Source organism: Lissotriton helveticus, chromosome 11 (genome assembly GCF_964261635.1).
Source record: "Lissotriton helveticus chromosome 11, aLisHel1.1, whole genome shotgun sequence".
Lineage (NCBI taxonomy): Eukaryota > Metazoa > Chordata > Amphibia > Caudata > Salamandridae > Lissotriton > Lissotriton helveticus.
In genome coordinates, this window is record NC_136072.1 from 474,122,911 (window position 1) to 474,136,128 (window position 13,218).

Sequence of the window (13,218 nt, forward strand, 5' to 3'; positions counted from 1 at the left end):
TCTGTGCCGATTGATTATCTTGTTCTGAAACAACTTAATTGTGGAGAAAGGTGTAACCGCGATTGTGACAATAAGTTGAAGACCGAAGAATTGTTACTGTAGACAAGCATTGCTTTATTATGTACCCAAAATCCGGAGAGAATTATTACTATTATGTATTTGTATTATTGTTAATATTGTGTAGACCACTAACTGAAGGTATCTTGGTACTTAAGTCACAAGATACGCAAAAACTGACCAAAGGGCTAGGTTGCATAAATTCAGATATTCAATGACTTTTTAAAATTCAGTGTAGGTTGAGAAGGCAGGGAAAGTGGCAAAGATTTCAAGCACTTAGCTTCTGTGACAGAGAAAGTTGTGCCTCCAAAGGTAGCCGAGCAGAACTTGGGAGCGGTCATAAAAATGGCTCGTTTTGGAATTTAAAAAAGTCACAATTTATGACGGATAAATCCCGGAGAGACAGAATTTATATGCTGCTCAGGAAGCACTTTCTGTACTAAGCTGAGGGATTTAAGCAGGATTCTTTGATTTTCTTGGAGGTAATGCACAGCAGGAGAGGTGCTGTCTGGGCGCTTGAAATTGAAGACAGTGCTTGCCAACTGAGTTTTGAGGAAACTGACATTACCTTGGGGGCTCTGCTGGCGGTTGGAGATAGACAGCTTTACGGTAATCCTGCTGGTGGTAATGAATGTACTTAGGATCTGTACTTTGGGTGTATATGGGGTTGTCATGTAAGTTAAACGGATATTTAGCAATGGAGCGAGAGCAGAGTCCAGGATGGGTGAACGAATCACGATTATGCAGAGTAATAAATTCAGGGGAGGTGGGGAGCTCTTTGGAGAGGCTGGAGGGATGATGCAAGGCCAGACTGGCCCTTTATTCCCTTGGAGGCCAGATTTGAAAGCCCTGGGCTGCTCCTGATGCCTCGCTCAGTTTCCCAAGGTTAATTGCAATAGCCACTGGGAGGTTGCAAGAGGGGAGGGAGGGGGGAGGTAGAGTGGGAGAGGGACTAGTGAGTTAGGAGAGAGAATGGATGGATGGGGAGAGGGAGATAAGAGCACAGGCGCTGGAAGCGCTGCAGCACCCCCAAAATAACCATGCTGGGGCCTCATTTTTGAGGCTGTGCATCACTTTTACGCCGCCGGTGGGTCACTTTTTGTGACGCACCAGTGGCGTAAAAAATGCGCCTTGTTGCGCCATATTTACAAAGTGACGCATCTAGGTAGATGCGTCACTTTGTAAACCCCTGCGCCACATTATACCTGCGCCAGGTATAATGTATGCAAGGGGGGCGTTCTGACGCAAGAAAGGGTCATGGAAGTGACGCAGTGAAATCTATGAGATTTCACTGCGTCACTTCTAGGACTCCAATCCGTCAAAATCTTACGCCTGACGCAGGCCCTTTCACATGGGGCTTGCCCCATGTGAAAGGACACATTGCTGGAGTTGCGTCACTTTTGTGACACACTCCAGCAATGCGTCACTTTTGCGCCTACAGATACGTCAGAAATACTGACGTATCTGTAACTCCTTGCGATATGATGCGTCATACTGTAAATATGACGCATCATTGGTGTTGCAAGTAGGGCGCAATGAAAAGTGACAACATTCCTGGGTTTTAGGGAGTGTGATAGGAAAGGCTGTAGGATATCAGATGATTTTTTCTAACACACATTTAAATACCTGTAAAATAACTGTACACATATTTCAAACTATATCAGTAGTTAGGAAAGCACAAATCAGGCACAATTGTTTTTGTAATTGCGAAGAGTGATGGAAAAATGGATTTTAATAGGATAGAAACTAATTAAGGCACTTTATTGGTGATGTTTAAATGGTAAATATTGGATGAAATTTACTTCCACACATGTTTTTTGCGCTGTATGGTTTTATCAGTAAAACTGCATGTCTGTGAATTTTGTGGACGCTTAAATAGAAAATGTGCTGTCTGTAAATGACAGTGCGCTACAACATCATGTTTTTGTTATATATTTGTGACAATGTGCTCCAAACGCACCACCAGCTACTCGCCACATCCTTACCACTCTTCTGCTGAGTGAGCGTTGCACATTTGCTAGTTTTTCTTTCTATGACTCTTCACAACCCCTGTGACTTCAGTGCCACTGAGTAGGAGTAGGAGTAGGAGATGAAAGGAGTGGGGCTGGTTTGAGCATACATGCCAAGGCTGTTTTTGGTTCCTCAGGCCATCCTTGAACTGGCGAGCCCCAGGGGCGTAACACAGGCCCCTGCAGCCCCCGCGGTGCGGGGGGGCCCTCACCCTCCAGGGGGCCCGTCAGCACCGCACTTCTACTGGGGAGGCTCTAGATTGAGTCCGGAGGGGGGCCCTTCACGTACCCTGCAGGGGGGCACCCTCAAGGTTCGTTACGCCACTGGCGAGCCCTAATCATGGATCCCCGAGGCACTCCTTGTGGGGGTTGGTCTTCAGCTCTTCTCTGAATTACACTTCCCGATTTCTGCCCTGGGGAATGCCAAGGTGCCTTGTATTACATTAACCAGTTGAGAAAGGGGTTTTGGTATGGGGTGCTACTGCACCAGTGCTTGCTGCTAAATTCATAATGGACAGCAGCGGCCAGCACGGATCGGAGGTGTAGGGGGGTTGGGGCTTAAGGACGCGGGGGAAGCAGGCAGCAAAAAATAAAATAATAAACTTACCTTCTCCCCGCTTCCTCGCAGCGTCTCTCCTCCATAGTCCTCCTTCGCTGACATGAACAACAGAAAGCACACCCAAGCTCTCAGTCATCCAATCACAATGCTGCCTTAGCAGCGTTGTCATTGGTCTGAGCGCCGTGTTTCGGAGCTCAGACGCTGACTGGGAGCCTGGGCATGTTCTCCATTTTACAGCCTGCATGGAGAACATGCGAAGTGCCTAAGACTGTTTTGGGGAGCCCAAGAGTCATAGGAGAGTGCTACCACCCCTCTCCTGCCCTTGCCGCACATACACAGCTGCGGAAGTAAGAGAAAATAAAATAATAATAAGGCAAGTTATTATCATTCTAGTGAGGCAATGCTCCTCCGCCTTAGTGTAGGAGCCGCCACTGATAATGGAGCTTATTTGGTAGATGAAGGCCTTGAGGGACAGCCAATGCCGGCCAATCAGGAATGTGGTGATGCGGTTGTATTTCTTCAGTAAACATGTTTTAGATGCTCCTACCACATTCAGATTGTTCTCTGTGGAATCCTTCGGATACCTATCTGAGCAGGATCCGTGCCATAGCAAATATACATTTAAAAAATAATTAAAAAGCACATAACGGGGATAGAGAGAGAAGTTGAGCAATGCTTGCTACGAGGGAGCACAGAGGATGTGTTGTGCTCCAAAAATTGAACAATGGGTTGTTTGAGAAGAACTCTCTCCTCTTAGCCGTGTTTGGAAAAGAATGTTCCTATTTTATTTTTATCGAGCGAAAGCCAACTTTGTTACTCCACTTCCAAACATATTACCGGCCCTGAACTTGTGCTTGAAACCGGAGGGTGCCCCTGCCTCTCCTGACAAACATTTGTGCATCATCTGCTCATGACTGACCCGAGTCCATTTCACAAATGTTTCCACTGATAAAAATATGGAGCAAAATCCATCATCTTTCATTGTTTTATGGGACAGCTTCACGGCTTTGGCTGCATAACTTTCATTTTCATTTCGGTGTTTCTTTATTTCTACAAAATGGATTAAAGATTTTTCCATAGTAGGAAGCCTCGGTTATGATAAATGTATACAATTTAAGCATTTGTTTAAGTCTCCCTCCTGCGTTTTTATTGCCTGTGTCCAAAAGAGGTTTGTGGTACTCTGAATAAAGTGCAGTATAGATTTTTCATTTCCTATGCAATAATATTTTGTTTCCCACTGTGGCCTATAAAGTTGTCCTGCTGGTAGAACAGGCTAGCATTATTACATCTCTTCTGAACATTTCAGGCTAACTTGACAAGTTGGAACCCAGTTTATTAGCTGATAATTAAAGGGGTTCTGAACATTAACCTTGGCACTGAGTAATTATGATTTCACTCTTGTCCTTAGGGGAGCACCTGAGAATTTGCCCACAGGGCTACACGTGCTGCACCAGTGAAATGGAAGAAAACTTCGCCAACAGCAGCAAGAGTGAATTTGAAGCCAAACTGAAGGAGGCCAGCCAATCCATGCAGGGCATCTTTGCAAGCCAGCACAAAAACTTTGATGGTAAGTCACAAATGCTGGATTGTCTAATTGATGATGTTGCAGTTGCATGGAACAGTGTGGTGAAGTTGCACTATGTTATGTTAATTTAACTTGTAAGGCGCTTGAATCACCCGGGAGGGTTATCTCAGCGCTGGAGTGACCACGGGCAAGACAGAACTAGTATGGGAATAGCTCGGTTTTGAGAAGCTTTCTGAAAAGCAGGTGGTCTGTGCATTTCCGTATGTGAGTGGGTAGTTTATTCCAGTAGTAGGGAGCCAGGTAAGAGAAGGCTCTACCCCCCGGCACGTGTTTCCTTAATTCAGGGAATATTGAGGAAAACTTTGACCATAGATTTTTAAAGGTCTGCTCGGCTGGTAAGAAGTAAGCTTCTCAGCCAGTTATCTGGGACTTTGGCTGTTAAGTAATTTATGCACTAAGCAGCAGATCTTGAAAATGATACTAATGTACATGGGAAGCCAATGCAGCGATCGTAGAAAGGTAGAAGACGCTGATCTGGCCGGCATATTTTGAATCAGACGGGCTGCTGTGTTCTGGACTACCTGAAGTATGGCAAGTAGGAACTCATTTGTGACGACTAGGAGAGCATTGCAATAATTCAGGCGGCTGATCACTAGTGCCTGCACTAGGGTTTTGCTCATTGAGAATGGAAGTAGAGGAAAGACTTTGCGTAGTAGACTAATCATATGAAAGCAGGTGCCAGTGGTAGCCACTACCTGATCTTTCATAGTTAGCGTCTTGTCCAAGCATACACCCACATTCTTTACTGTAGATTTAGAGGTAGGTGCTGTGCCTGAATCTATTGCCCACCAATCCGGGGCAGAGAGCATTTGGGCTCTTCCAAAGAGCATGATCTCGGTTTTGCTAGCATTCAATTGAAGGAAGTTCTGTGTCATCCAATCCAGGATAGCTTTCATCCCATTTGCAAAACAGACTTTTGTATTGTGGGAGTTTTTATCAAAAGAGATACAAAGTTGGCTGTCATCTGTATATGAGAGACGTGTGAATCCATGGACTCTGATGGTTTTAGCAAGGGGGGCTGCATAGATATTAAATAATGTGGGGCTAAGACATGAGCCCTGAGGCATTCCGTCATTGAGCCCTAGGGTGCAGGATTTAAACGGGCCTAGATTGAGGGTCTGGGTTCTCTGTGAAAGGTAGGTCATGAACCATTGCAGAGCTGTGTCCCAAATACCTATCTCCTCTAGTCTTTGGAGTAATCTAGTTTGAGATACTGTGTCGAAAGCTGCCGACAAGTCAAGCAGCACTAACAATGAGGGCTGATTACCATCCCCGAGAGCCTCTGATTTAGTCTGTGACTGCTATGAGAGCAGTTTCAGTGCTATGCATGGGTCTAAAACCGGATGGGGAGGAATCCAGAATCCTGTTGGATTCAAGAAACTCCATAAGTTGTCTATTAATGTTGCCTTCCAGAAAGTTGCTCATCAAGGGGAGAAGCGAAATATGGCTGTAGTTCGACAGGTCAGAGGCTGGGAGGTAAGCCTTCTTACGTATAGGAATGATCTGGGCGGCTTTCCATTCAAATGGAATCCTTCCCGAGCTGATCGAAAGGTTTAGTAAAGAGCAAAGGGCCGGGGCAAGTTGATTAGCCAGTGTTGCTGCGATGCTAGCTGTCACAATATCTACAAGGAAACCTGATTTCACTGCTTTCTAAGCTTTACAAACAGAGTCTGGCCTAAGAGGTACAAAATTCTCTAGGGTCCTAGTACTTGCACCATTAGAAAGGATAGGGTTGGGTACTCATCCCATTTGAATCACCGGTCTGGGGAAGTTATTGTAAATCAGATTAACTTTTTCTTCAAAGTGGTTTGCAAGGGCATCAGGTAGAGCTTGTCAAGGCAGGATATCTGTTGAACAGGCCTTCAGATTTGTGAAGGATTTCATTACTTTGTATAATATTGTGGTGGAGTTTCCAGCCTGTTGAAGTTGTAGTGAGCTTCTCTATCCCTGGGGTTATGACTTTGCCGTCATCGTCTAACCCGTTTTTTATACTGGGCTTTTTCCCTGCTCAATTCAGGGGAGCACCATGGGACATGTGGCCTGTGTTTGACTATAGTTGGTTTTTCATAGGGGGCGAGGTTGTCTATTACTGTTTTTAGGGACTCATGATAGTACGCTAATGCCTTGTCTACCTCTCGATCCTTGCATATTGTAGGAGTGGTGAACTCCTCAGCGAAGATGTCTGGAGTGGCTTTGCACCATTGCCTCATGGGATTATGCTTCGGTTTTATTGGGCGGTCAGGATCATAAATAGCAGACACCTGAAATTCAATTAAAGAATGATCTGATGAAAGGAGTGGTATCGGAGCTCACTGGATGCGAAGGGAGAGTTAGTGAAAATCAGATCTAGAGTATGGCCTGCGGTATGCGTGGGTCCTTTGGCAATCTGTTTAAGACCTAGCATCGACAAGTCAGCGAGGAGTTGTGATGCATCTATATTGAAGGGTCTTCACTGTGTACATTGAAGTCTCCCAGTAAAGTAAAATGTTTCGATGACAACATGTGGGTAGCAATAAGTTCCATTTGTTTGAGACTAAAATGTCCCGTGAATCTAGGGGGACAATATTCCAGGGCTCCTTTCCAACAGACCTGGGGAGAGAGTTCTACCTTGAAGACCCATATCTCTGCCCACTCTTCAGAAAGGGCCTTGATTAGGGAGACTTTAAATGAGTCCTTGAAAATTATAGCTATTCGCCCGCCCATTCTGCCTACCCTATTTAATCTCAGTATGCAATAGTTATTAGGAAGAGCTAATGCAATGGAAAGGACTAAGGTGGATTTCAGCCAGGTCTCAGTTATGAATCAAAATCAGGGGTTGTGGAGGCCAAAGGGTCCCAAATTTTGATTGCGTGTTTGGGTTAGGATCTTACGTTGGATAGGAACCCCTTGTAGACCTGAGGGAATTGAGGAATTGTTTAAAGGGGCATACAAGGTTGAGCTATCCTCAGCAATGTAAGTCTCACTAGGTGGCCTCAGAGGGTGCTTTCCTCCTTGGTTCAGCGTAAGGCTTTGGAAGTGACATTTTAAACACATTAATGGACCTTCAAGGTGGGAAGGAAATCTTTGTTTGCAGCAAGGATCCTTGTGGGTTGAACCCGTACCTTGGTCTCCTAAGCAGATGATAAGTTCTTCTGAAGAATAGTTGACTATAATAGTGTTACTACTTTCTGTGGAGCAGGGGTCCTGGCTCCTGGCGATGATCAGGCGTGGACAGGCGCAGAAGAACTTGCCTTTGGTGTGCCTTCAGTGCGTCGTCAGCTCATCCACGATACCATCTGCTTTAAGTAGGAGACCGGGAGCGCAGCTAGATTGCCCACCCTGATAGTCCCCAGCCAGGAACCAGAAGTGGACAGCTCGTTCGCTCTCTACACAACAAATGGAGAACTCAGCGGTAGAATGGAGAGCGAGACGAGTCAAGTAAATGAAACGGACAAAAAAAGCCTACTCGTGCAAAGCCTATAATATTTAAAACGATTAAAACAGTGCATATAAAAACTTAAGAAAGAGCGTGAAAAGCTGCTGCGTTCCAGCGGTCTATCTGCTGTGCGTCCGTGCAGCCATCTGATTTAAGTAGGAGACCGGGAGTGCAGCTAGACTGCTAACCCCAATAGTCTCCAGCTGGAAACTGGAAGTTTGACAGCTTGCTTGCTCTCGCCACAACAAACGGAGGACTCCCCGGTGGAACGGAGATTGAGCCAAATAAGTAAAATAGACAAAGAAAAGCCTACTCGTGCAAAGCCTATAATATTTAAAATATTTAAAAAAGTGAGTATAAAAACTTAAGACAGTGCCTGTGGACTGTTTTATGGGTTGTGGTTTTTACTTCTAATGTAATTTACCTTTTGAAAACAAGCAAGTAAATTCACCCCTCAAGTGTCCCCCAAGCAATAGGCCCCAATCAAAGTGCAAATGTATTGGTTTTTTGCCCGTAAAGACTGACTGCTTCCTTGCCATTTTAGATATGGCACTAACCTCTTTTGAACATAAAAACTCTAGTTTGAGGACCCCTGCCACGGACCTGCATCCAGACCACCCGCACAACTCAAGAAGGCGTAAATCTTACCAGGACCTGTGTGGTTACAGTGTAAAGCACAACTGTGGCGCAGAAGCAAACAATGAATGTTACAAACACCTAACCCTAGCTACATAGATACACAACATCTCATATATCAACTGGGACCAATGACGATGCGCACACACAACCCAAATCCACTGATGTAGACACACTCAGGGAGTTGGCCACACGCCTAGTGAGCAAAGTCCTCAATTGCACGCACGAGCCGACGAGCTACCCCGACGAGCCACCAGAGTGCATACACACAGCACTAACTTACCCTGACCCAGCAGTCATACGTTCTTGATGGCAGTTTTACATAGTTATTAGTTCAATAGATAACAAAAATACATATCTTATTTGTATAACCAACAGACTCCTCGGCCGCACACAGAGGCGACCATTCATGAATCACCCCCCTGTGACATACAACTGCGCGTTACACGTGGCAACTAGGCACAACCAGGCTTGGTGCGATTGTATGCCGCAAGGCACCATTACATGTGGCACAGGAAGTGGCATGGAACAAGACAGACACGGAGTACAACTGTTAACTTTAATACAACAAATGTAGTGAAAACATTAACTTGTCTAACAGATGTAATTGTATTGTGAACCCTAACCATATGTATCGGTTATCAAAGTATGTTCATATAAGAATATGCATAATTCTGAACAAACTCTGTAAGATTGAAAAATTGAAAAATGCAATAAAGATATTTTTTTTTTAAATGAATGTTACAAACACCTTTTAGTAATCTTCATTAAGCCAATTTAAAACTCTTCCCTACTTCATGAGGTGCAACCGCACCCAGAAAGAGAAACCCAGCTGCCTTCCTAAAAGTATAATTATTTTCAAGTCCTCTTTCCATATAGGTGTTTATAAGGACCCCTTAATCCCTTTCCTCTGCTGTGTGACAACCAACCAGTAACATTGTCTTCAAGTCAAGGTATAGCATAAAGAAACCCGTGGAAAGCGGTTTATAAGCAAAGAAGTGAGAAAGGAAAGGACTCTGGGTGATAACAATAAGTGACAAATAACAGATAATAACCAGTGTGCCTGCCTTCCATTCTCCACCTATTACTTCAAGAGAATAAATCCAAATAGTAAGCAGATGTTGGCCCACTGAAGTCATTTCATAGACTGCTTAGTGTTGTTATAAGTTTGCTATTCAACAGCACAACTCCTAAACCATTAGACAGATAAACAAAGCATAAAAAAGAACATCACAAATACGCCTCCTACCTCATACAAACCCCAAAAGTCACTAAAGCTGGATGGGCAGAGTATTCAAGATGGAACATAGATGGAGCTGAGGCTGGACAGGATCTGCCTCTCTGTCTCTACTATTATGTAACATAGGAAAAAGGAATGTTGAAAGTTAGCCTTTGATGGGGGAACCCAAACCAGGAAGGGGACAGATCCTGGTCATTGGCTGCTTCCATCACTATGTCCAGTTCCTCACCAAACAACCTCTTCGACTCCTGATGCAAGTGTGCTAATTATATTTTCCGCAAAATTCGTTTGTGCTAATCCCAAGACCATGGGAGATGTTCTGCAACTACCTAAGTACTAGAGATAAATGCCGACACCCGAAGCACATCAAAAGAAACATGTACGAGCATCTATTCCCGCCTCTCCATCAAATCTGAAGGAGTGAACAGCCAGCCCCCTCCGATATAGCCTAAACAATCCTTAAAAATCCCTGAAAATGGAGTGAGAGACATAAGAGCCAAACTGGTTGAGGCCAAAAATTCATGCAAAGCAGGAGAATGGAGCAATAAGACAGGTACAGCCATAATGTGTTACTAAACTGGTCAGTTAGAGATTGGATGGCAAATGTTGTGTCCCATGCCTTCTAATCCAAGCCGAGAGGAACAAATTCTCAACATGGCCCAAATACAGCAAAAACGTATCAGACAAATGGCCCCAGCCTACCATAGGGGAGCCTGGCCCTGTAGGGTTGAATCTGGGCCCAGCCAGTGTCTGACTTAGCCAGGGAAAACCCGTCTCCGGTTGACAGATAAGACAGGGAGTTGGTGCGAGATCTCTATAGGATAACCACTATGAAAGCATTCTAGCGTTAAAACATTGACTGATCATAGAAGTGGGAGATGCTTTGCTGTAATGACCTCTGGCACATTCGCGTAAATCCAAGTATAGACTCCATTGCCTCTAAAGGAGATTAACACCCTAGACGTAAACTAATATTGAATATAATCCGAGGATCCATATGCGAACCTGCACAGAAATTAAAATTGATTCCATAAGGTGCAAACACACATACTCTAGTTGATTTAAAGGAAAAAGTGACTTTTTTGTAGTTAACAGTATGCCTGTGTTTTGAACCCCAAAATATAAGCCTATAGATGTGCCAGGCCATAGTGTCAGCTTTTGGCATATTGTCAAGGTGTGTGTAGATGTTTGGTTATTAACTCTGCCATAATAATATGTTGAGAGTTGATATTATTTTCCCAACCTATATCTAGGCTGAAATTTGATCACAATAACATGCGACACTGTTTTGCAGCATTGATGTATTTCTTGACGTAAGCAAAGGAACGAGGAAGAGACACCATGTCGACTCCAGTAGTCATAGCGCGGCAGGAGGATTCAGAGGTGATTTCAGGACAAAGCACGGAGATAGGACCTGGGAGCAATATTGGTACCCGCTCCTAAACTGCACATCCAACTGACTGTATTAACAGCTTTTTGAAGCAAAATCATTGGCATGAATTTTTCATGGCTTTTTACAAGGGCAGCCCATCAGCCAATGGTAATATAGATAGCGGAATGTTGTAAATGCATAATCTCTGCCACAGAATTTAGAGGTAGTGGATACAAGACTCTATTGCGAAAGTGTTATAAGGCATGCCTCAGCAGAGTCAGTTTCATTTTGAAAATATACTTTGCGTTTTCCAAAATGTGTCTAGGATTTTAGAAGGTAGGAAAGAATTTATTAGAGCCATATGTATGAACACATTTTCCCATAGACACAGAATGGGTAAAACCCTTTGATACATCTGGCCCTTGGTCATATAGGTCTGATATTTCAGGAATTAGAAAAACATTGTCAAGGGAAATCTGCTTTTTTAGTGCCATGGACATTTCTACAGATTTCAGATCATTGTAGCTATCCGCTTTTCTTTTCCTGCCTCCGAGATTTACGTTCTGTATGTGCCACCCAGAGCCATGCCTACATGCAAGAACGTATTCACCACGACTATGGGCACATTGTCAAGGGTCCAATCAAATGGGATCTGCAGCACGCAACCCCCCCCTACCCAACCCCTCCAACCACCCCCCTCCCCCCTCGCGATGCATCATTACCTAAGCGTTCCTGGATAGCAACACCACAGTGGCGACGAGGACACGAGTTTCCGCATACCCCAAAAAATATTTTATCTTTACTCTGTGTTGAATTGCAATATATTCGCAGCACAACATCAGGAGAACTGCAAAGCGTGGTTCATCTTCTCAGGTGCCCTTATCATTCGGAGACCTCGTACCTTTTCTGAAGCATGCGTGGGACAGAATAAAAGGTCAAAGCACCAAAATAAAAGTGCCTCCCTCCCTATTAGCCACAGACAGCTATCAAAGTGGCCTACATTCGCAAATTATGGCAGCTTTGCACTTGTAAAGAGACGCTGTGCAGGAATTTTGCAAGGTATGGGTTTGCTGCAATGTTTGTGGTAATAGAATAATAATAGGCCCACCTGGCCATAATGCAGGCCTGTAAACATCCAAAATGGGAAACAGCCTTTACTACGCAACCGTTACAATGCATGTCATTAAATCGCATGCCATTGCAACGAAAAAGGTGTGCAGCAGTGGGTAGAAGGTGTTGGATTTAACTCCAACACCTTCCCTGCTGTTGCACCCACTGGAGTTGGAATAGAAAATTAATCTATTCCAACTTCCAGCACTCCCCCGACAGAAAGTCGGGGTAAAGGTTGGCGTTGCAATGGAACACGATGTAATGGCATGCGTTGTAACGTCACATATTCATCCAAAATACCAGACCACACACCAGAGTCGGTTTGGGATCACAATTAGCCCCGACATTCCCCCAAAAAGTACCCCACCTTCCTGAATCCTGCCGTTTCATGAAACACCATTTGCTTAATCTGATTAGACTCGCTTTTAGATAAATATATGATAGTTTAAGCATTTTATAGCTTATAATGCCAGTTACATTGGTGAAAACTAGAGGCACTACAGTTTGGTCAGGCTGGCGAGGTAAAATAAAATGGCCCAGGGGCCATAGTACCTGATCAGACTCATGTAGTATTCCATACCTGCAAAGTATTTAAACAGCGTGTCTTTACAAGTTCGAAACTGCCCAGATTACAAACATTGGTCACTTTTTTTAACTCTCTAATTCACTAATGGAGGCCCCTTTAATGTGGGTACCCGGGCCCTTTTTTCTGTCCCAGCCCGACCCATGCAAGAATCACAGGATGGTGTGCCAACGCTGATATTCAAACCTTGTTCCCCCTCTTACATAGTCAGTAGCTTTGGCCTTATTGCCACATCCTCTCTATTTATTTCTTTGGGCAAGGTGACATCAATACCTATGCAAACGAACAACCCACCACTATGGCCTAAAAGACACTGGAGCCGAGGTGACAACACTGGCCTCCAGCAGGGCCACTTCTCTTACTCTCCTCCCCAGTCCACCATAGCTTTAGGACTTTGGCCTGACAGGAGAGGGGTCAAGAAAAGTATATAGCTGCTGCTCCAGGGGTGCTGAGGTGATGGTGACCCCTGGCCACTGAGTCACCTGGCCTCCAAGTGAGACCCCTCCATACACCCATTCTCACTCGCCAACCCTGGCCTGAATGTGATGGCCCGGCAGCAGGACACAAGTCCTAAAAAAAAGAAGTGGGTGGACGCTGACGTCACGACAGGAAGAGTCGTCACGAAAGGTGGCTTGCACTCAGTTGCAGTTTA

At 44.6% G+C, this 13,218-nt stretch overlaps 1 protein-coding gene across 1 annotated transcript in view; it reads left to right on the top strand.

Moving 5' to 3' along the window:
* Nucleotides 1-13,218, top strand: part of GPC1 (glypican 1) — a 418,979-nt gene that overhangs the window by 159,847 nt on the left and 245,914 nt on the right. Inside the window, exon 2 of the mRNA XM_078666069.1 lies at nucleotides 4,034-4,192. Within this exon, the coding sequence (XP_078522195.1) occupies nucleotides 4,034-4,192 (159 nt within the window). The remainder of the gene's footprint in view (nucleotides 1-4,033; nucleotides 4,193-13,218) is intronic.